This window comes from Bidens hawaiensis, unplaced genomic scaffold (genome assembly GCF_021521415.1).
Source record: "Bidens hawaiensis isolate Kalapana, Puna unplaced genomic scaffold, B.hawaiensis_p1.1 tig00011744_1, whole genome shotgun sequence".
Classification (NCBI taxonomy): Eukaryota; Viridiplantae; Streptophyta; class Magnoliopsida; order Asterales; family Asteraceae; genus Bidens; species Bidens hawaiensis.
Window position 1 is genome coordinate 439,660 of NW_027491930.1, and position 26,258 is coordinate 465,917.

A 26,258-nucleotide genomic window follows, 5' to 3' on the forward strand; every position below is an offset into this window, starting at 1 on the left:
TTTTCTTTAGATTAACCATGTTGATTGGGACTAGACAAATGGATATATTTCGTTACTTAAAAGAATTAGTTTAACATTATTAATATTATTAATATATACTATGACAAAATGGAAATTGAATCCTTCACTCAAAGATTTAGTTTCCAAAAACTAATAAACGAACAACTTAACTTTAGGAGCTGTTGCACAAAACATTAGCTTTTGCCAAATTGATCGGATGACTAACCGAACAACTATAACGGTATACTGATAGTTTGGTACGTCTGATTGTGCTTTCATCGATCGGATTTTGGATTTGGGATGAAGAACATAATAAGAATAATAATGTTTTTGGCAATTTGAAAAGGGAGGATTGAATTAGAAGTGAATTATGTTTGGATGATGATGATTTGAAGGCGCTTCTATAAATATAGTGTGTTAAAGGAAAATATGGTTGAATGTTTCAAGGAAGGCATAATTGTATATGGGTTCTTTTATATGCTTTGATGGTGAGTCAAGCAAAATTAAAATTTTATATATATAAAAGGAAGTATTCCTGCCAATCAAGTTGAATATGAGGAAATCTTGCCTTCAATTCAAGGAATACTAATCTCTGTTGATTCAGCTTGCAAGTTTAAGAAATGTATGCATTTAGTCTTGAAATTATCAAGAATATGACATATAATAAGAGTCATATATATAATGTTAAAATAAGTAGAAGTAATGAAACGATGACATGAGCTAGGCTATACATATTAGCAAACTTAATGTTCTTTTTCTATCAAATGACTGGAATAAAAAGAATTAGTCGAAACTCGAAAGAGAAATGGGTTAATTTAAGGGTAGGGGCAGCAAATCCTGAAATAACACAAACACGACATAGTAAGAAACATATTTTGGGTTAGTTGACACGGCCCGTTTTATTAAGCATCACAAACCCAACCATGGTCCGCTTAAAAAATTGGTCAAACCAATAACACCATCCATTAAACTGTGGGTTAACCTGGCACCATGCGCATGGTAACATTTCACGGATGTCGTTATTTGTATACTAAAACGGATGTGATATGTCATACCTACTTATTTATATGGACGGTATCTAACTATTAGACTAAAATATAATTTGAAATATGTAACTTATTGATTTGTAACTTCTATGTTAATTATTTATCTTTATTTTGCTTGATCTTGTCCTATTGTTAAGCCTTGATTTTAGTCTTTTCTCTAGTATATGTAACCATATATTATGATTAAAATATTTAAGTTGTTTTGATAAACTTATTATAGTATCAGAGCCTAAAGTGCTCCGTCGAGCTCTTTCCGATCCCAACTTCCGACAACGGTTTCACCACATACTGAAATTAACTAACAGCTTGTTGCCGCCTCAAATTTCTCTATTTAACTTACTTCCACCACTAAAATATTTTCCGCCGACGCACTGTTCCGTCGGCCCAATGTTCCCTTCCCCAATATTTTCCGGCGACACACTGTTTCGTCGGCCCACTGTTCCCTTCCACCACTAAAATATTTTCCGGCGACGACTGTTCCATCGACCCACTGTTCCCTTCCACCACTAAAATATTTTCCGGCGACGCACTATTCCGTCAATTTCCTGCGACACACTATTCCGCCACTATTACCCTCTACCACTAAAATATTTTCCGGCGACGCAGTGTTCCGTCGAACCACTGTTCCCTACCACCTCTAAAATACTCCGATCGACGCACTGTTCCGGCGACCCACTGTTCCCCTCCACCAATAAAATATTTTTCGGCGACGTCCTACTCCGTCGACCCATTGTTGTCTCCATAACTAAAATATATTCTGGCGATGCGCTATTCCGTCGACCCACTGTTTTCTCCACAACTAAAATATATTCCGGCGATGCACTGTTTCGTCGGCCTACTGTTCCATCCACCACTAAAGTCCTTCCAAAGACCCACACGCGACGCTGCCGAAGGCTTTTTTAACAAGATATGTCTTCTCTCACGATCGTCCATCTTGCGGGGGCATATTAGACTAGAATATAATTTGAAATATGTAACTTATTGATTGTAACTTCTATATTAATTATTTGTCTTTATTTTGCTTGATCTTGTCTTATTGTTAAGCCTTGATCTTAGTGTTTTCTCTAGTATATGTAACCATATATTATAAATAAAATATTTAAGTTGTTTTGATAAACTTATTACTAACCACGTCCACACATCAACATCATGGCAAATGTGGACAATGAATTTGCATTGAAAGATATGGTTCCATTGAGTTATTTTCTCGGTATCGCGGTTACTTGGCGAGGTAATGAAATGTTCTTATCGCAACAAGCATGCGTCCATGGCATAATTCACCAGGCCGACATGGCCTCTTGTCAGACCCCCCCTACACCTGTCGAGACCAAACTCAAAATAAGCGTTGAAGATAGGGCTTCGTTTAATGATCTCACTCTCTATCGTAGTCTGTCCGAGGCACTAAAGTATTTGACGTTTACCTGCCCCGACATATCATAAGTCGTTCAAGTGTTCAACAGACATGTACGCATATGCATGCCCCCAATTTCACTCATTGGGATGCTCACCGCATCATCCGATATATACTTGCTTCTTCATCTTACGCACTCACCCTTGGACCGCTTCAATCTTTAACCCTTCAAGCCTATTGGGCGGATTGTCCAGACACTCGTTGTTCCACCCCGGGTTACTATGCATACCTTGGAGACAACCTCCTTTCTTGGTCGTCTAAACGTTAGTCCACCATTTCCCCCTCTAGTGCTGATGTTGAATACCAAGGCATAGCCAACGTTGTAGCCGAAATTTGTTGGCTCCGAAATCTATTGCTTGACTTAGTAGTCCGTTGTCACATGCCACTCTCATATATTGTGATAATATAAACACAATCTATTTATCAGGTAATCCGGTCTGGCATCAACGCATAAAACACATCGAACTGAACATTCATTTCGTTGTGAGCAGATACAACGGGGCAACGTTCGATATTTACATGTACCCTCTCGATACCGGATACCTGACATCTTTACCAAATGCTTCCCACAGATATTATTTGATTACCTTCGGTCCAGTCTCAGCATCCAGGCTTCTCCTTCTTCCATTACGAGGGTTTAATAGAATCTATATATTTAGGAAGATATCATGTTTATTTAAAACGATATGCTATCTCTAAAATAGAAGATTTGATTGTAACTATTTATATGGGAAAAGATTAATGTAATAGGCAAACAATTATCACATTCCTTCATTAATTACTCTTCAACTCTTTACCAATTTTATTTTAGTTCTAGAGGCCCATTACACGACTGTTCTCATTCGATTATTCTAATCTCGGGCTAAATATATAAAACCAAGGTTTTTTAATTGGGAATGAGTGAGAAATATAAAGAAAACAATTAAAATAACAAAAAATTACAAAAAAGTTTCATATGAGTCGGAGTGATTAATTAATTAAGTTGTTTCTAAGTCACAAGGTATTACTCATATTCGTAAATGAACATAAAACGTGTCAATCTGAAACACGACACGAATTTTAAACGTGTTTGGCACACCACGACACAAATAAATACATGGGTCGGGTTAGGGTTTATCAGATCTGATGTTATCAATAGCAATGCACAGTTAATCTTCACTTTTCCTCACAAAACTTCAGTCCCGTGGTCTTCAGTGAGCTTACTCAAGCTCTGATACCACTTGTCAGGACTGTCTATCGGGTGCAACCTTAGCAAAGGTTTGACAAGAACACACCAACTTAATTACTCAACGACCGATTGAGTATCCCGGTGGAATCAGGATATTCAATGATTGAGAATGAAAGCTTGTGGAGAATTATCAAACACAAAATAATAAATGATAATTGGTTAAAACTATTTCAACGACAAAGATTCACTATATTAAATGATACGTCAATGATACAGTGAATGGAATGTCTAGGGTTTTGTGTGACGGCGGCTTTTGATATTCGTCTGCAAAGATTGTCAGTATGCGTGCCAAAAAAAACCGTACCTAGTCGTACCCTAGGATGTCTATATATAGACCCTAACATTCCATGTATACGTCCTATACATTACATAATGAAAGATAAATCTAATACAAGTGTTTCAGACCTCGAGCAAGGTATATACTTTTCTCGAGCAAGCTTCCTATACAAGGTGTGCTCGGAGAGTGTCCTCGAGAATACTTTACTTAGAATATATGCTCTTTCGGAGAATACATATTCTCTTCGAGTAAGCTTCATTCCTCTTGACTTGTTCAAACTTTGCTCGAATAAGTCCATCGAGCAAGCTCATTCTTCTTGATGTCTTCAGCTTTTCTTATTCAGCAATCTTTATCATGCTCGGATGTAAATCTTGCTCGGTAACTGAACTGTGCTCGAAGTCTTTGCTTTGATTCACGTGACATCCTCTTATTGCATCCATGCTCGTCCCCATGTGCTCGATCATCCTGTGCTCGTAACACTTGGCTGGAACTTGTATGATCAAGCTGTTTGCTCGATTGGCAATCCATGCTCAATAGAAGAATACACTTGCTCGTTGAAGTGTAGCTTGCTCGAAGCCTTCAACACTTAGAAGAATCAACCATTTAAGATTCAGAACCTTGCTCGAAGTAGTAAAAACCATGCTCGATCGTCTGGGCTTGCTCGTATTCCATACTTAGCCGTTTCTGAGGAGGTTGAGAAGATTCCAATCTTCCTTATTAAGAAATCCGACCCAACATGTCGCTTCTGTTCTGACTGAACGAGGCTAGCAGCGACTGTTGGTCATTTGATTTTTACTAAACAGGGCGTTCAGGGACTCGTGGGATTATCAAGGAGGTGAGTCCTTTATTATAGACTTCTTTTACTCTTTGTGAGTTCTATTTATTTGTTTGGGGTTTCTTTTGTTCATTTGAAAAATGTCACTTTTGTTTTCACTGGACGGGGCTATCATTAGCCAATGCACCAATCATTTAAACCGACGCAGGTGTCCACAATCACAGCTTGTACGAACGATTGTGAAGATGGAACTAAAGAAGCAAGACAATAGTGATAACAAAAACAAGATACCTATCAACGCATTGTCTGATCTTATGAAACAGTTTGAGCCAAGAACTATAAAGAACAGCATAAAAAGCTCTTTTTCTATTAGGCAGTCCTTGGGCCACACCTCGTCGTCGCTACGAGGTTGGGTGGTGGTGGTTGAGGGGGGATTGCTTCATATGAGTTAGCGACGTGCGAGATACTTTCTTGTGTTGGGTTTGTAGGCCTTGTTTGGTTATGGTTTATTATTTGAAATCTAACAAAGAGAGTGATGGATGCGGGTTTGTTCTAGAGGAGGCCGAAGCCCCTCATTTTGAGAGACAGTAAAATTTGTCGAACTCGATTTTCTTATAAAATTTACATCGAAATGTGGGTGACTGTTTTAATTCATAGAGTTAACTGTCATATTAGTACTTGTGGTTTGTCCAATTACGCAGCTTTAGTACAGTTTTTGAATTTATTGCAAATGACTACCTCACTCTTTTAAAACCTTGCAATTTTAGTAGCTTTTTCTAATCACGTCTAGTTTGTCTGCTAAGTCAGGGGCAAATTAGTAATTTCGATTATTTTATTAATTTCCTCTTTTGAGCCAATTGACATTTTCATACATATGGTTTGTTTAATTATGCAACTTTAGTATCATTTTTTGAATTTATTGCAACTGGATACTTTGATTAGTTTTAGATAGATAGGCAAATCAAGAAAGATATTACATATTATATATTACAATTAAAAGGTAACTAAAATACATGATAGAAGATGTAAACAACCATGAAATGTATAAGATATTTTTTAGCATTTTGTTCTTGATTGCTAGTTTACTTCTAGTAGCTTAAGATCCGAGTTCATCTTAGCCATTTTTCTTGTATTTTTTTATGTGCATTGATTTTTTTTCCAAAAGTTCGGTTATGATAATAGTTGCACTATAACACATTGATTACGATCACACAACTTCGCACTTCTTAGTATAACATCAATTGAACTTGTAGATGAATGACGGTTGACGAATCACATGGGCAAAACACCGTATCGTAATTCATTGAACTTGCAGATGAACAATGCTTATGGATTGAAGGATCAATGAGCACGCGAGGTGGGGGGATCTGTTCATTTAGGGTTAGAGATGATCTTTTAATTATAATATGTAATGTCTCTCTTGGTTTGCCTATCTATCAAAAACTAATCAAAGTATTCAGTTCAATAAATTCAAAAAAAGTACTAAAGTTGCGTAATTGAACAAACCATATGTATGAAACTGTTACTTTGCTCAAAAGAGATAATAAATCAAAAAATTGAAATTACTAATTTCTCCTGATTTAACGGACAAAATAGACGGGGTTAGAAAAAAAATACTAAAATTGCAAGTTTCAGAAAAGTGAGGTAGCCATTTGCAATAAATTCAAAAGCGGTACTAAAGTTGCGTAAGTGGACTACTAAATGACACTTAACTCTATATCATATTAACAACTTTTGTTGATTCACATATTGTATTTTGTATTTAGACAACAATGTAGTAACCATCCTGAAGTTGGTAAGGTTGAAAAGGAAGACGGTACGTTGCAAGAAAAAAGAAAGACACAATTACGAAGTCAGTATATGACGTTTCCCTAAAATAACAAGATTAGGTTCTAAGGTTCAAAAGTTGCAGATATGGGTATTAAGGTTTTAAATCTATAACAGTGTTAGGTACTAATTTTAACTTGCGTTAAAAGTTAACGGAATTTGCGTCAACTTGTCGTCGTAACTCTCGGGTTTACCAATGTTTAGGTTTCAACGCTCGGATTTTAACAACGCCCGATTTTTACCGACCGAATAAACGTCGTTTTAAATATTTTAATCTTTTTTATGTTAATTCAACACATTTATTTTTTGGGTTTTATTAAGGTACCTTTACTAACGTAACCAATACCCACCAAATACGCGTCAACTCGCTGCTGCAACACAATGTCTGGTTTTACCAGCCAGATAAATATTGTTTTAAATATGGTATCTTTAAAGATAATACACTATGCGAGCGTTGCTATTTTTTAAGTATGTTAATTTGATAAATTTATGTTTTAGGTTTATTTCAAATACCTTAATGAACATAGTCATATAGACAGAATTCATATTGACTAACAACCGCAACGCCTGAGTTTTACCTACGAATTCGTCACGTAACGCACTGTTAAATCACTAGTTGCCATACCAATTAGAATGTGAAATTCCAAAATATTCCTAAACACAAATATACCAAATAATCTAGTGAGAATGTGTAATGATAATAACGCCCTAAGCCTTTTTGGACTTTCTGTTAACATTTAACGTAAGTTAAAGTTAGTACTTAACATCGTTACAAAATTAAAGCCTTAGTACCTAAATCTGTGACTTTTAAAACTTAGTGCACAATCTTGTTACTTTAGGTAAATGTCAGGGACCAACAACGTATTATTTTAAAAATTACCATATTTAAAACAATATTTATTCGACTGGTAAAACCGGACATTTTGTTGCAACAACGAGTTGACGCGTATTCGTGGTATCGGTTACGTTAGTAAAGGTACCTTAATAAAACCCAAAATATAAGTTTGTTGAAATAGCATATAAAAAGATACTAAAAAATTAAATATTTAAAATGATGTTTATTTGGTCGATAAAAACCAGCGTTGTTAAAATCTGAGCGTTGAAGCCTAAACATTGGTAAACCCGAGCGTTACAACGACGAGTTGACGCAAATTCCGTTAACTTTTGAGGGAACTTAAAGTTAGTACCTAACATTGTTACAAAATTGAAACTTTAGTACCCATACATGCAATTTTTAAACCTTAATACTCAATCTAGTAACTTTAGAGAACGTCCGGGACTAACTTCGCAATTGTGTCGAAAAGAAATAAAAGCCATTTTGGTGTAAGAAAAAAAAAGTCATAGAAAAAGAACAAACAAATATACAAGAAGAATAATACGAAAAGGAGCGGTCGGAAGGAAGATCACAGCATGGAGTTAGGCTATAATCCGTAAGGACGCAAGGTATAAACAAGGTTTTGGTGCAAGATTACAAAAATGCTCGTATTTTTAACATCCTGGGTAACAAAAATTAAACAAGGGGATGCAAACTGATCTCGTTCATAAACCACATGGGCATTATTATTTCGCATTTAACTAATTGCAACTGGGCATCTTTTTTTCACTAACAAGATTTCAAGCATATTTCACTCTTGATTTGAGTATTCGAGTTGTTCTGTGTTATCAAGAACTTCCATCTTTGATTGTTGTCTTTACGATTAATATCACACAGCCCGCTTTCACCTACCATTAATATCGTTTACGGGTTGTCTCGTCTCGGTCATGTCGTTCCTTGCCTACCAAAGATCTTTCCCTTGAATATACAATTTGATACATTTCATCCATTGTTTATAGTTGCCCTGATTTTACTTTTTGATTCCTTTTACAACTTCTGATTCTGTAATCATTTCGCATACTCTAATCTTTCATCGGTTCTTTGTTGCGATCTTTAATCACCATGTTGAAAACTACAAAGAACATGAGCCTATTTTCGTTAGGCTCTTGAAGAGGTATGTACCCGCCTCAACACCAAGCGAGGCGGGTCAACCCACAAGATATAGACAACAGGCTTGAAATCAAGACATTACGAAGGCACAAAGCCAAAACCTATGCGCATGGCGCATATCACATATGCTCAGGCATCATATGCCCAGGCATCACACATGCTCAGGCACCATATGCCCAGGCACCACATATGCTCGCGCATCACATACGCTCACGCATATCACATACGCGTGTGGCGCATATCGCATGCTCGTGCATTTCACATCTGCGCATGAAACATCTGCGCGTGAGAATAAAGAGAAGACCTCGCGCATCCTCAGGATAGGCGCATATCACACATGCACATAATCAACCTCATCCTTATCCAAATCAGGATTAGGGCAACCTTGATTGTGCACGTCAGACAACCTTCCAGAAGGTATCTTTTTAAGGAATAAGAATATGCTGATGTTGACAGCTGCCAAATGAAAGGTAGACAACTCAGCATGACACATGTGCTACCACGTGATTACAACCAATGAGAAAGCACCAGGTGTCCCAGAGGACACGTGGCGCAGAGCAATTGGAGGAGGCCAACAAGGCTGAGCCCAATCAGTGGAAACCCTAGCACTATAAATACAGCATCAACTCCACAAGGAGGGAGACTCATTGATTCACATTCATTCACATTCAATCATATTCAATTACATTCACTCACAGACAGTTACAGCCAGTAACACACAATCACAGAGTATTCAGCTGTTAAGCCATACTCTCCAGAATTCCTTACTCTCTGATATTATTATCTTCTCCCACAAATACTTATTCTCACACCGGAGGGTTACCCCAGAGAGGACCCCTCTGTCCCTTTCTGAGGGGTAAGTTGACGGTGCTGTTCATTTTGTAGGTGGAAGAACCCCTACTAAAAGAGAAAACCATAGTCTAATATCTATCTTCCCTCGCTCGCGCGAGACAAGGCACACATTAGACTGGGGGGCTTGAAGAGGTATGTACCCGCCTCAACACCAAGCGAGGCGGGTCAACTCACAAGATATAGACAACAGGCTTGAAATCAAGACATTACGAAGGCACAAAGTCAAAACCTATGCGCATGGCGCATATCACATATGCTCAGGCATCATATGCCCAGGCATCACACATGCTCAGGCACCACATATGCTCGCGCATCACATACGCTCACGCATATCACATACGCGCGTGGCGCATATCGCATGCTCGTGCATATCACATCTGCGCATGAAACATCTGCGCGTGAGAATAAAGAGAAGACCTCGCGCATCCTCAGGATAGGCGCATATCACACATGCACATAATCAACCTCATCCTTATCCAAATCAGGATTAGGGCAACCTTGATTGTGCACGTCAGACAACCTTCCAGAACGTATCTTTTTAAGGAATAAGAATATGCTGATGTTGACAGCTGACAAATGAAAGGTAGACAACTCAGCATGACACATGTGCTACCACGTGATTACAACCAATGAGAAAGCACCAGGTGTCCCAGAGGACACGTGGCGCAGAGCAATTGGAGGAGGCCAACAAGGCTGAGCCCAATCAGTGGAAACCCTAGCACTATAAATACAGCATCAACTCCACAAGGAGGGAGACTCATTGATTCACATTCAATCATATTCAATTACATTCACTCACAGACAGTTACAGCCAGTAACACACAATCACAGAGTATTCAGCTGTTAAGCCATACTCTCCAGAATTCCTTACTCTCTGATATTATTATCTTCTCCCACAAATACTTATTCTCACACCGGAGGGTTACCCCAGAGAGGACCCCTCTGTCCCTTTCTGAGGGGTAAGTTGACGGTGCTGTTCATTTTGTAGGTGGAAGAACCCAGATCCAAGAGAAACCATCAGTGAAATTGCATAATCACACCCGAGGAAAGTAGATCGTCTACCAGTGAGTCGATCCACGCTTCTTCAGCTCTTATACTAGTTGTTAAAATAGAAGGGGAACAAGAACACCAGTTTCATCACAAGCATTTGACCTTTTTTGTTTTTTCTTTTTTAGATAACTGATAAAAAAACAAATAGACCCTACCTTATACCTAGAAACTTAGGGAACAAAGAAAACTAGAAATTAGGAAGCACAACCAAACTCAAACTCTAAATTATATAAATACTGAAAATAAAAAATTAACAAAAAAACCACTTATTATTACTATTAGTCCTTTCGGTTTAGATCAATCATACCTCCATTAATGTCCTTAATATTGTGTCATAGTTGACAAGACTAGATACTTACTGATGCAAGTCCATATTGAATTCAAGCTTTTCTATTATTACTCAAGTGATTCATTAACAACAGATAATACAATTCCATAAAGGATTAGTTGGTTTATATATAAGAAATAAAAATTAAATTGAATAAGACAAATGCAACTTTCATCGAAAACTATTTACAACATGTTGAAATATACCATACTATGCCATGCATACACACACATATAACCTTTTCAATTTCAATGACAATAATGACCATACCAACAATGCCTGCCTCCTCCCTCATAACCTTCGTCACCTTCATCTCTACTATGAATCCACCACAACAAATTACTCATAGAGTTCCCATCATCATGTCCACTCAACTTTCTAATCTTTTCAAGAGCAACCTCCTTCTCATAAACCCCTTCCAATGCATACACAAACCCCTTCCACCCTTCACTCGCACCCTCCCTATTCACCGCGGGCAAAGCCCACTCCACAAGCTGCCTCACAAACCGAACATCCGAAAACAAAACCTCGGTGATCGGCAACAACGGCAGCACATGAATACCCAACCTGCATTCCTTCCACTCCCCTGGAGCAAACCACAAGCCACTGTCCCTTTTATTCGCCCACAAAACACCCACCACTCGGTTTTCACGTGTGAAATCTTCACTATACAAACTATCTTCCACTCTTACATGCCACCATGCTTGAGCTGCATGGACCTCCATGGCTAAAAGCAACGAACTCGTCGAAACAAGATGCGTGTCTCCATACGCTAACCCCATCAACGCGGCTGAATAATAAGCGTTCACGGCCTCACTCGTGCTTTCTTGATTCCTTCCATCCGCGAATTCAGTCAAACCACCGGCCCACGAATGCAGCTTCCACAAATCAAAGCATCTTAACCGAGTATACTTGGTGTTTCCGCCTCTACCCAACGTCATGAAATCCGCCATCAACGAGTAAGCTTGAGGCCGATATGTTCTTCCCCAGACCGGGTCTAGTTTGGCTAGAACCGCGATCCCATAAAGAAAGTAACCGATATGGTAATGGTGATCATTGTATATCCCAAACCCGAAATCAGCACCCGAATCTTGACACCCTTGTTTTGTAATTATTCCACCCCATGTTTTATCATACAGAAAACCATTCCCGTTAAAGGTTCCATCTAGCCATGGTTGGATCATATCTTTCAAATACTTCACAACTTTAGGCATTGCATCAACTTGACCGATTTCCTCAGCGATTAATGCTAATCTAGCGGCTCTTGCCACCAACTTTCCATAAAAGTACGATGATGTTGTCGATACTGAAGTCGAATCCAAATCATTGACATCTTTCACAAGAGCATTAACGATTTCCGGGTATGATTCTTCTCTAACTCCTTTGATCGAATGCCACGTAACTGAAACCGGGTCGGTTTTCAAAACCCATGAATCTCCTATAACACCCACGAGTTCGCCGTCGATGCTTTTGTATCTACAGCCATCTAGAATCTTGCTTGAAGAATTATGATCAAGAATACGAAGATGAAGAGGGTTTGCTAGCATTAACAAATCACCCCAGCCTCTCTTTTCCCATTTGTATTCGACGCAAAATGGCGAACTGAACACAGCTTCACCGGATACAGGATAACAAGAACTGAATTGATCAAGAACTGGCTCGAAGTTGGGGTCGGAATTAGGGACTATTGCGATACGAATTATGCCAGAAAATGGTAAAGATGTGATCTTTGACATCTCATGTGTGAGATCAATACTTGAAGATGAATACAACACCCATGTTTGGCCATTGTTGAGATTGAATTTGTATTTGGTTCTTGAAGAATTAGGAGTAAAATCAAGAATAGCATGAATAGTTGAAATGGAGAGTGTGCCACTTTGCATGACTTGACATGTTAAAAATGGGCTGCCTCTAACGAGGTAAAACCTTAGATTTGGAATGTCTAGAGTGACACTTAGATCATTAAATGAAGATATTGTGTGGGCTTGATTCGGGTCGGGGTTGTCCACCGTGGAGATAGTGAGATCCGCGTTAAAGATTTGATATGTGAACGCGGTGGAGGAGAATAAAGTCGGGTAAGACATGGAAAGCGATGATGGAGATGACTTGATCAAATACGGGTGGATGTATTCAGGTTGATCGCCATTTTTGAGGACAAAGTTTTGAAAGAATGAGTTTGTGGGGAGAGGAGATGAGAGGAGTTGAGGGGAGAAGTAACGTGAGGGGTCCGGGAGGACGGTGGATTGGGATTCAGGGAACATGAAAGGGTGGGTCGGGCGGCGGTACATGATGGCGGGTGGTGGTTCTGGTGGTGGAGAAGGGCAAGGTGATGGTGGTTTTATAGAGGGTTTTCTTGGACGTTTTTTGAAGGGTTTGGTGATAATTCTCTCCACTCTTCTCCCAATTTTCTTTAGATTAACCATGTTGATTGGGACTAGACAAATGGATATATTTCGTTACTTAAAAGAATTAGTTTAACATTATTAATATTATTAATATATACTATGACAAAATGGAAATTGAATCCTTCACTCAAAGATTTAGTTTCCAAAAACTAATAAACGAACAACTTAACTTTAGGAGCTGTTGCACAAAACATTAGCTTTTGCCAAATTGATCGGATGACTAACCGAACAACTATAACGGTATACTGATAGTTTGGTACGTCTGATTGTGCTTTCATCGATCGGATTTTGGATTTGGGATGAAGAACATAATAAGAATAATAATGTTTTTGGCAATTTGAAAAGGGAGGATTGAATTAGAAGTGAATTATGTTTGGATGATGATGATTTGAAGGCGCTTCTATAAATATAGTGTGTTAAAGGAAAATATGGTTGAATGTTTCAAGGAAGGCATAATTGTATATGGGTTCTTTTATATGCTTTGATGGTGAGTCAAGCAAAATTAAAATTTTATATATATAAAAGGAAGTATTCCTGCCAATCAAGTTGAATATGAGGAAATCTTGCCTTCAATTCAAGGAATACTAATCTCTGTTGATTCAGCTTGCAAGTTTAAGAAATGTATGCATTTAGTCTTGAAATTATCAAGAATATGACATATAATAAGAGTCATATATATAATGTTAAAATAAGTAGAAGTAATGAAACGATGACATGAGCTAGGCTATACATATTAGCAAACTTAATGTTCTTTTTCTATCAAATGACTGGAATAAAAAGAATTAGTCGAAACTCGAAAGAGAAATGGGTTAATTTAAGGGTAGGGGCAGCAAATCCTGAAATAACACAAACACGACATAGTAAGAAACATATTTTGGGTTAGTTGACACGGCCCGTTTTATTAAGCATCACAAACCCAACCATGGTCCGCTTAAAAAATTGGTCAAACCAATAACACCATCCATTAAACTGTGGGTTAACCTGGCACCATGCGCATGGTAACATTTCACGGATGTCGTTATTTGTATACTAAAACGGATGTGATATGTCATACCTACTTATTTATATGGACGGTATCTAACTATTAGACTAAAATATAATTTGAAATATGTAACTTATTGATTTGTAACTTCTATGTTAATTATTTATCTTTATTTTGCTTGATCTTGTCCTATTGTTAAGCCTTGATTTTAGTCTTTTCTCTAGTATATGTAACCAAATATTATGATTAAAATATTTAAGTTGTTTTGATAAACTTATTATGGTATTAGAGCCTAAAGTGCTCCGTCGAGCTCTTTCCGATCCCAACTTCCGACAACGGTTTCACCACATACTGAAATTAACTAACAGCTTGTTGCCGCCTCAAATTTCTCTATTTAACTTACTTCCACCATATCACATCTGCGCATGAAACATATGCGCGTGAGAATAAAGAGAAGACCTCGCGCATCCTCAGGATAGGCGCATATCACACATGCACATAATCAACCTCATCCTTATCCAAATCAGGATTAGGGCAACCTTGATTGTGCACGTCAGACAACCTTCCAGAAGGTATCTTTTTAAGGAATAAGAATATGCTGATGTTGACAGCTGACAAATGAAAGGTAGACAACTCAGCATGACACATGTGCTACCACGTGATTACAACCAATGAGAAAGCACCAGGTGTCCCAGAGGACACGTGGCGCAGAGCAATTGGAGGAGGCCAACAAGGCTGAGCCCAATCAGTGGAAACCCTAGCACTATAAATACAGCATCAACTCCACAAGGAGGGAGACTCATTGATTCACATTCAATCATATTCAATTACATTCACTCACAGACAGTTACAGCCAGTAACACACAATCACAGAGTATTCAGCTGTTAAGCCATACTCTCCAGAATTCCTTACTCTCTGATATTATTATCTTCTCCCACAAATACTTATTCTCACACCGGAGGGTTACCCCAGAGAGGACCCCTCTGTCCCTTTCTGAGGGGTAAGTTGACGGTGCGGTTCATTTTGTAGGTGGAAGAACTCAGATCCAAGAGAAACCATCAGTGAAATTGCATAATCACACCCGAGGAAAGTAGATCGTCTACCAGTGAGTCGATCCACGCTTCTTCAGCTCTTATACTAGTTGTTAAAATAGAGGGGGAACAAGAACACCAGTTTCATCACAAGCATTTGACCTTTTTTGTTTTTTCTTTTTTAGATAACTGATAAAAAAACAAATAGACCCTACCTTATACCTAGAAACTTAGGGAACAAAGAAAACTAGAAATTAGGAAGCACAACCAAACTCAAACTCTAAATTATATAAATACTGAAAATAAAAAATTAACCAAAAAAACACTTATTATTACTATTAGTCCTTTCGGTTTAGATCAATCATACCACCATTAATGTCCTTAATATTGTGTCATAGTTGACAAGACTCGATACTTACTGATGCAAGTCCATATTGAATTCAAGCTTTTCTATTATTACTCAAGTGATTCATTAACAACAGATAATACAATTCCATAAAGGATTAGTTGGTTTATATATAAGAAATAAAAATTAAATTGAATAAGACAAATGCAACTTTCATCGAAAACTATTTACAACATGTTGAAATTTACCATACTATGCCATGCATACACACACATATAACCTTTTCAATTTCAATGACAATAATGACCATACCAACAATGCCTGCCTCCTCCCTCATAACCTTCGTCACCTTCATCTCTACTATGAATCCACCACAACAAATTACTCTTAGAGTTCCCATCATCATGTCCACTCAACTTTCTAATCTTTTCAAGAGCAACCTCCTTCTCATAAACCCCTTCCAATGCATACACAAACCCCTTCCACCCTTCACTCGCACCCTCCCTATTCACCGCGGGCAAAGCCCACTCCACAAGCTGCCTCACAAACCGAACATCCGAAAACAAAACCTCGGTGATCGGCAACAACGGCAGCACATGAATACCCAACCTGCATTCCTTCCACTCCCCTGGAGCAAACCACAAGCCACTGTCCCTTTTATTCGCCCACAAAACACCCACCACTCGGTTTTCACGTGTGAAATCTTCACTATACAAACTATCTTCCACTCTTACATGCCACCATGCTTGAGCTGCATGGACCTCCATGGCTAAAAGCAACGAACTCGTCGAAACAAGATGCGTGTCTCCATACGCTAACCCCATCAACGCGGCTGAATAATAAGCGTTCACGGCCTCACTCGTGCTTTCTTGATTCCTTCCATCCGCGAATTCAGTCAAACCACCGGCCCACGAATGCAGCTTCCACAAATCAAAGCATCTTAACCGAGTATACTTGGTGTTTCCGCCTCTACCCAACGTCATGAAATCCGCCATCAACGAGTAAGCTTGAGGCCGATATGTTCTTCCCCAGACCGGGTCTAGTTTGGCTAGAACCGCGATCCCATAAAGAAAGTAACCGATATGGTAATGGTGATCATTGTATATCCCAAACCCGAAATCAGCACCCGAATCTTGACACCCTTGTTTTGTAATTATTCCACCCCATGTTTTATCATACAGAAAACCATTCCCGTTAAAGGTTCCATCTAGCCATGGTTGGATCATATCTTTCAAATACTTCACAACTTTAGGCATTGCATCAACTTGACCGATTTCCTCAGCGATTAATGCTAATCTAGCGGCTCTTGCCACCAACTTTCCATAAAAGTACGATGATGTTGTCGATACTGAAGTCGAATCCAAATCATTGACATCTTTCACAAGAGCATTAACGATTTCCGGGTATGATTCTTCTCTAACTCCTTTGATCGAATGCCACGTAACTGAAACCGGGTCGGTTTTCAAAACCCATGAATCTCCTATAACACCCACGAGTTCGCCGTCGATGCTTTTGTATCTACAGCCATCTAGAATCTTGCTTGAAGAATTATGATCAAGAATACGAAGATGAAGAGGGTTTGCTAGCATTAACAAATCACCCCAGCCTCTCTTTTCCCATTTGTATTCGACGCAAAATGGCGAACTGAACACAGCTTCACCGGATACAGGATAACAAGAACTGAATTGATCAAGAACTGGCTCGAAGTTGGGGTCGGAATTAGGGACTATTGCGATACGAATTATGCCAGAAAATGGTAAAGATGTGATCTTTGACATCTCATGTGTGAGATCAATACTTGAAGATGAATACAACACCCATGTTTGGCCATTGTTGAGATTGAATTTGTATTTGGTTCTTGAAGAATTAGGAGTAAAATCAAGAATAGCATGAATAGTTGAAATGGAGAGTGTGCCACTTTGCATGACTTGACATGTTAAAAATGGGCTGCCTCTAACGAGGTAAAACCTTAGATTTGGAATGTCTAGAGTGACACTTAGATCATTAAATGAAGATATTGTGTGGGCTTGATTCGGGTCGGGGTTGTCCACCGTGGAGATAGTGAGATCCGCGTTAAAGATTTGATATGTGAACGCGGTGGAGGAGAATAAAGTCGGGTAAGACATGGAAAGCGATGATGGAGATGACTTGATCAAATACGGGTGGATGTATTCAGGTTGATCGCCATTTTTGAGGACAAAGTTTTGAAAGAATGAGTTTGTGGGGAGAGGAGATGAGAGGAGTTGAGGGGAGAAGTAACGTGAGGGGTCCGGGAGGACGGTGGATTGGGATTCAGGGAACATGAAAGGGTGGGTCGGGCGGCGGTACATGATGGCGGGTGGTGGTTCTGGTGGTGGAGAAGGGCAAGGTGATGGTGGTTTTATAGAGGGTTTTCTTGGACGTTTTTTGAAGGGTTTGGTGATAATTCTCTCCACTCTTCTCCCAATTTTCTTTAGATTAACCATGTTGATTGGGACTAGACAAATGGATATATTTCGTTACTTAAAAGAATTAGTTTAACATTATTAATATTATTAATATATACTATGACAAAATGGAAATTGAATCCTTCACTCAAAGATTTAGTTTCCAAAAACTAATAAACGAACAACTTAACTTTAGGAGCTGTTGCACAAAACATTAGCTTTTGCCAAATTGATCGGATGACTAACCGAACAACTATAACGGTATACTGATAGTTTGGTACGTCTGATTGTGCTTTCATCGATCGGATTTTGGATTTGGGATGAAGAACATAATAAGAATAATAATGTTTTTGGCAATTTGAAAAGGGAGGATTGAATTAGAAGTGAATTATGTTTGGATGATGATGATTTGAAGGCGCTTCTATAAATATAGTGTGTTAAAGGAAAATATGGTTGAATGTTTCAAGGAAGGCATAATTGTATATGGGTTCTTTTATATGCTTTGATGGTGAGTCAAGCAAAATTAAAATTTTATATATATAAAAGGAAGTATTCCTGCCAATCAAGTTGAATATGAGGAAATCTTGCCTTCAATTCAAGGAATACTAATCTCTGTTGATTCAGCTTGCAAGTTTAAGAAATGTATGCATTTAGTCTTGAAATTATCAAGAATATGACATATAATAAGAGTCATATATATAATGTTAAAATAAGTAGAAGTAATGAAACGATGACATGAGCTAGGCTATACATATTAGCAAACTTAATGTTCTTTTTCTATCAAATGACTGGAATAAAAAGAATTAGTCGAAACTCGAAAGAGAAATGGGTTAATTTAAGGGTAGGGGCAGCAAATCCTGAAATAACACAAACACGACATAGTAAGAAACATATTTTGGGTTAGTTGACACGGCCCGTTTTATTAAGCATCACAAACCCAACCATGGTCCGCTTAAAAAATTGGTCAAACCAATAACACCATCCATTAAACTGTGGGTTAACCTGGCACCATGCGCATGGTAACATTTCACGGATGTCGTTATTTGTATACTAAAACGGATGTGATATGTCATACCTACTTATTTATATGGACGGTATCTAACTATTAGACTAAAATATAATTTGAAATATGTAACTTATTGATTTGTAACTTCTATGTTAATTATTTATCTTTATTTTGCTTGATCTTGTCCTATTGTTAAGCCTTGATTTTAGTCTTTTCTCTAGTATATGTAACCATATATTATGATTAAAATATTTAAGTTGTTTTGATAAACTTATTATGGTATCAGAGCCTAAAGTGCTCCGTCGAGCTCTTTCCGATCCCAACTTCCGACAACGGTTTCACCACATACTGAAATTAACTAACAGCTTGTTGCCGCCTCAAATTTCTCTATTTAACTTACTTCCACCACTAAAATATTTTCCGCCGACGCACTGTTCCGTCGGCCCAATGTTCCCTTCCCCAATATTTTCCGGCGACACACTGTTTCGTCGGCCCACTGTTCCCTTCCACCACTAAAATATTTTCCGGCGACGACTGTTCCATCGACCCACTGTTCCCTTCCACCACTAAAATATTTTCCGGCGACGCACTATTCCGTCAATTTCCTGCGACACACTATTCCGCCACTATTACCCTCTACCACTAAAATATTTTCCGGCGACGCAGTGTTCCGTCGAACCACTGTTCCCTACCACCTCTAAAATACTCCGATCGACGCACTGTTCCGGCGACCCACTGTTCCCCTCCACCAATAAAATATTTTTCGGCGACGTCCTACTCCGTCGACCCATTGTTGTCTCCATAACTAAAATATATTCTGGCGATGCGCTATTCCGTCGACCCACTGTTTTCTCCACAACTAAAATATATTCCGGCGATGCACTGTTTCGTCGGCCTACTGTTCCATCCACCACTAAAGTCCTTCCAAAGACCCACACGCGACGCTGCCGAAGGCTTTTTTAACAAGATATGTCTTCTCTCACGATCGTCCATCTTGCGGGGGCATATTAGACTAGAATATAATTTGAAATATGTAACTTATTGATTGTAACTTCTATATTAATTATTTGTCTTTATTTTGCTTGATCTTGTCTTATTGTTAAGCCTTGATCTTAGTGTTTTCTCTAGTATGTGTAACCATATATTATAAATAAAATATTTAAGTTGTTTTGATAAACTTATTACTAACCACGTCCACACATCAACATCATGGCAAATGTGGACAATGAATTTGCATTGAAAGATATGGTTCCATTGAGTTATTTTCTCGGTATCGCGGTTACTTGGCGAGGTAATGAAATGTTCTTATCGCAACAAGCATGCGTCCATGGCATAATTCACCAGGCCGACATGGCCTCTTGTCAGACCCCCCCTACACCTGTCGAGACCAAACTCAAAATAAGCGTTGAAGATAGGGCTTCGTTTAATGATCTCACTCTCTATCGTAGTCTGTCCGAGGCACTAAAATATTTGACGTTTACCTGCCCCGACATATCATAAGTCGTTCAAGTGTTCAACAGACATGTACGCATATGCATGCCCCCAATTTCACTCATTGGGATGCTCACCGCATCATCCGATATATACTTGCTTCTTCATCTTACGCACTCACCCTTGGACCGCTTCAATCTTTAACCCTTCAAGCCTATTGGGCGGATTGTCCAGACACTCGTTGTTCCACCCCGGGTTACTATGCATACCTTGGAGACAACCTCCTTTCTTGGTCGTCTAAACGTTAGTCCACCATTTCCCCCTCTAGTGCTGATGTTGAATACCAAGGCATAGCCAACGTTGTAGCCGAAATTTGTTGGCTCCGAAATCTATTGCTTGACTTAGTAGTCCGTTGTCACATGCCACTCTCATATATTGTGATAATATAAACACAATCTATTTATCAGGTAATCCGGTCTGGCATCAACGCATAAAACACATCGAACTGAACATTCATTTCGTTGTGAGCAGATACAACGGGGCAACGTTCGATATTTACATGTACCCTCTCGATACCGGATACCTGACATCTTTACCAAATGCTTCCCACAGATATTATTTGATTACCTTCGGTCCAGTCTCAGCATCCAGGCTTCTCCTTCTTCCATTACGAGGGTTTAATAGAATCTATATATTTAGGAAGATATCATGTTTATTTAAAACGATATGCTATCTCTAAAATAGAAGATTTGATTGTAACTATTTATATGGGAAAAGATTAATGTAATAGGCAAACAATTATCACATTCCTTCATTAATTACTCTTCAACTCTTTACCAATTTTATTTTAGTTCTAGAGGCCCATTACACGACTGTTCTCATTCGATTATTCTAATCTCGGGCTAAATATATAAAACCAAGGTTTTTTAATTGGGAATGAGTGAGAAATATAAAGAAAACAATTAAAATAACAAAAAATTACAAAAAAGTTTCATATGAGTCGGAGTGATTAATTAATTAAGTTGTTTCTAAGTCACAAGGTATTACTCATATTCGTAAATGAACATAAAACGTGTCAATCTGAAACACGACACGAATTTTAAACGTGTTTGGCACACCACGACACAAATAAATACATGGGTCGGGTTAGGGTTTATCAGATCTGATGTTATCAATAGCAATGCACAGTTAATCTTCACTTTTCCTCACAAAACTTCAGTCCCGTGGTCTTCAGTGAGCTTACTCAAGCTCTGATACCACTTGTCAGGACTGTCTATCGGGTGCAACCTTATCAAAGGTTTGACAAGAACACAGCAACTTAATTACTCAACGACCGATTGAGTATCCCGGTGGAATCAGGATATTCAATGATTGAGAATGAAAGCTTGTGGAGAATTATCAAACACAAAACAATAAATGATAATCGGTAAAGACTATTTCAACGACAAAGATTCACTATATTAAATGATACGTCAATGATACAGTGAATGGAATGTCTAGGGTTTTGTGTGACGGCGGCTTTTGATATTCGTCTGCAAAGATTGTCAGTATGCGTGCCAAAAAAAACCGTACCTAGTCGTACCCTAGGATGTCTATATATAGACCCTAACATTCCATGTATACGTCCTATACATTACATAATGAAAGATAAATCTAATACAAGTGTTTCAGACCACGAGCAAGGTATATACTTTTCTCGAGCAAGCTTCCTATACAAGGTGTGCTCGGAGAGTGTCCTCGAGCATACTTTACTTAGAATATATGCTCTTTCGGAGAATACATATTCTCTTCGAGTAAGCTTCATTCCTCTTGACTTGTTCAAACTTTGCTCGAATAAGTCCATCGAGCAAGCTCATTCTTCTTGATGTCTTCAGCTTTTCTTATTCAGCAATCTTTATCATGCTCGGATGTAAATCTTGCTCGGTAACTGAACTGTGCTCGAAGTCTTTGCTTTGATTCACGTGACATCCTCTTATTGCATCCATGCTCGTCCCCATGTGCTCGATCATCCTGTGCTCGTAACACTTGGCTGGAACTTGTATGATCAAGCTGTTTGCTCGATTGGCAATCCATGCTCAATAGAAGAATACACTTGCTCGTTGAAGTGTAGCTTGCTCGAAGCCTTCAACACTTAGAAGAATCAACCATTTAAGATTCAGAACCTTGCTCGAAGTAGTAAAAACCATGCTCGATCGTCTGGGCTTGCTCGTATTCCATACTTAGCCGTTTCTGAGGAGGTTGAGAAGATTCCAATCTTCCTTATTAAGAAATCCGACCCAACATGTCGCTTCTGTTCTGACTGAACGAGGCTAGCAGCGACTGTTGGTCATTTGATTTTTACTAAACAGGGCGTTCAGGGACTCGTGGGATTATCAAGGAGGTGAGTCCTTTATTATAGACTTCTTTTACTCTTTGTGAGTTCTATTTATTTGTTTGGGGTTTCTTTTGTTCATTTGAAAAATGTCGCTTTTGTTTTCACTGGACGGGGCTATCATTAGCCAATGCACCAATCATTTAAACCGACGCAGGTGTCCACAATCACAGCTTGTACGAACGATTGTGAAGATGGAACTAAAGAAGCAAGACAATAGTGATAACAAAAACAAGATACCTATCAACGCATTGTCTGATCTTATGAAACAGTTTGAGCCAAGAACTATAAAGAACAGCATAAAAAGCTCTTTTTCTATTAGGCAGTCCTTGGGCCACACCTCGTCGTCGCTACGAGGTTGGGTGGTGGTGGTTGAGGGGGGATGGCTTCATATGAGTTAGCGACGTGCGAGATACTTTCTTGTGTTGGGTTTGTAGGCCTTGTTTGGTTATGGTTTATTATTTGAAATCTAACGAAGAGAGTGATGGATGCGGGTTTGTTCTAGAGGAGGCCGAAGCCCCTCATTTTGAGAGACAGTAAAATTTGTCGAACTCGATTTTCTTATAAAATTTACATCGAAATGTGGGTGACTGTTTTAATTCATAGAGTTAACTGTCATATTAGTACTTGTGGTTTGTCCAATTACGCAGCTTTAGTACAGTTTTTGAATTTATTGCAAATGACTACCTCACTCTTTTAAAACCTTGCAATTTTAGTAGCTTTTTCTAATCACGTCTAGTTTGTCTGCTAAGTCAGGGGCAAATTAGTAATTTCGATTATTTTATTAATTTCCTCTTTTGAGCCAATTGACATTTTCATACATATGGTTTGTTTAATTATGCAACTTTAGTATCATTTTTTGAATTTATTGCAACTGGATACTTTGATTAGTTTTAGATAGATAGGCAAATCAAGAAAGATATTACATATTATATATTACAATTAAAAGGTAACTAAAATACATGATAGAAGATGTAAACAACCATGAAATGTATAAGATATTTTTTAGCATTTTGTTCTTGATTGCTAGTTTACTTCTAGTAGCTTAAGATCCGAGTTCATCTTAGCCATTTTTCTTGTATTTTTTTATGTGCATTGATTTTTTTTCCAAAAGTTCGGTTATGATAATAGTTGCACTATAACACATCGATTACGATCACACAACTTCGCACTTCTTAGTATAACATCAATTGAACTTGTAGATGAATGACGGTTGACGAATCACATGGGCAAAACACCGTATCGTAATTCATTGAACTTGCAGATGAACAATGCTTATGGATTGAAGGATCAATGAGCACGCGAGGTGGGGGGATCTGTTCATTTAGGGTTAGAGATGATCTTTTAATTATAATATGTAATGTCTCTCTTGGTTTGCCTATCTATCAAAAACTAATCAAAGTATTCAGTTCAATAAATTCAAAAAAAGTACTAAAGTTGCGTAATTGAACAAACCATATGTATGAAACTGTTACTTTGCTCAAAAGAGATAATAAATCAAAAAATTGAAATTACTAATTTCTCCTGATTTAACGGACAAAATAGACGGGGTTAGAAAAAAAATACTAAAATTGCAAGTTTTAGAAAAGTGAGGTAGCCATTTGCAATAAATTCAAAAGCGGTACTAAAGTTGCGTAATTGGACTACTAAATGACACTTAACTCTATATCATATTAACAACTTTTGTTGATTCACATATTGTATTTTGTATTTAGACAACAATGTAGTAACCATCCTGAAGTTGGTAAGGTTGAAAAGGAAGACGGTACGTTGCAAGAAAAAAGAAAGACACAATTACGAAGTCAGTATATGACGTTTCCCTAAAATAACAAGATTAGGTTCTAAGGTTCAAAAGTTGCAGATATGGGTATTAAGGTTTTAAATCTATAACAGTGTTAGGTACTAATTTTAACTTGCGTTAAAAGTTAACGGAATTTGCGTCAACTTGTCGTCGTAACTCTCGGGTTTACCAATGTTTAGGTTTCAACGCTCGGATTTTAACAACGCCCGATTTTTACCGACCGAATAAACGTCGTTTTAAATATTTTAATCTTTTTTATGTTAATTCAACACATTTATTTTTTGGGTTTTATTAAGGTACCTTTACTAACGTAACCAATACCCACCAAATACGCGTCAACTCGCTGCTGCAACACAATGTCTGGTTTTACCAGCCAGATAAATATTGTTTTAAATATGGTATCTTTAAAGATAATACACTATGCGAGCGTTGCTATTTTTTAAGTATGTTAATTTGATAAATTTATGTTTTAGGTTTATTTCAAATACCTTAATGAACATAGTCATATAGACAGAATTCATATTGACTAACAACCGCAACGCCTGAGTTTTACCTACGAATTCGTCACGTAACGCACTGTTAAATCACTAGTTGCCATACCAATTAGAATGTGAAATTCCAAAATATTCCTAAACACAAATATACCAAATAATCTAGTGAGAATGTGTAATGATAATAACGCCCTAAGCCTTTTTGGACTTTCTGTTAACATTTAACGTAAGTTAAAGTTAGTACTTAACATTGTTACAAAATTAAAGCCTTAGTACCTAAATCTGTGACTTTTAAAACTTAGTGCACAATCTTGTTACTTTAGGTAAATGTCAGGGACCAACAACGTATTATTTTAAAAATTACCATATTTAAAACAATATTTATTCGACTGGTAAAACCGGACATTTTGTTGCAACAACGAGTTGACGCGTATTCGTGGTATCGGTTACGTTAGTAAAGGTACCTTAATAAAACCCAAAATATAAGTTTGTTGAAATAGCATATAAAAAGATACTAAAAAATTAAATATTTAAAATGATGTTTATTTGGTCGATAAAAACCAGCGTTGTTAAAATCTGAGCGTTGAAGCCTAAACATTGGTAAACCCGAGCGTTACAACGACGAGTTGACGCAAATTCCGTTAACTTTTGAGGGAACTTAAAGTTAGTACCTAACATTGTTACAAAATTGAAACTTTAGTACCCATACATGCAATTTTTAAACCTTAATACTCAATCTAGTAACTTTAGAGAACGTCCGGGACTAACTTCGCAATTGTGTCGAAAAGAAATAAAAGCCATTTTGGTGTAAGGAAAAAAAAGTAATAGAAAAAGAACAAACAAATATACAAGAAGAATAATACGAAAAGGAGCGGTCGGAAGGAAGATCACAGCATGGAGTTAGGCTATAATCCGTAAGGACGCAAGGTATAAACAAGGTTTTGGTGCAAGATTACAAAAATGCTCGTATTTTTAACATCCTGGGTAACAAAAATTAAACAAGGGGATGCAAACTGATCTCGTTCATAAACCACATGGGCATTATTATTTCGCATTTAACTAATTGCAACTGGGCATCTTTTTTTCACTAACAAGATTTCAAGCATATTTCACTCTTGATTTGAGTATTCGAGTTGTTCTGTGTTATCAAGAACTTCTATCTTTGATTGTTGTCTTTACGATTAATATC

General features: G+C 37.9%; 2 protein-coding genes across 2 annotated transcripts; both read right to left on the reverse strand.

The window, feature by feature from the left end:
* Positions 1 to 11,004: 11,004 nt before the first annotated feature.
* On the reverse strand, positions 11,005 to 13,182 carry LOC143538858 (glucan endo-1,3-beta-D-glucosidase-like). The gene has a single exon (XM_077032313.1). The coding sequence runs from the start codon at positions 13,064 to 13,066 to the stop codon at positions 11,027 to 11,029; it is 2,040 nt and encodes a 679-aa protein (XP_076888428.1). The 5' UTR covers positions 13,067 to 13,182; the 3' UTR covers positions 11,005 to 11,026.
* A 2,651-nt stretch (positions 13,183 to 15,833) lies between these two features.
* On the reverse strand, positions 15,834 to 17,989 carry LOC143538859 (glucan endo-1,3-beta-D-glucosidase-like). Its single transcript, XM_077032314.1, has one exon. The coding sequence runs from the start codon at positions 17,871 to 17,873 to the stop codon at positions 15,834 to 15,836; it is 2,040 nt and encodes a 679-aa protein (XP_076888429.1). The 5' UTR covers positions 17,874 to 17,989.
* Between the last annotated feature and the right edge of the window lie 8,269 nt (positions 17,990 to 26,258).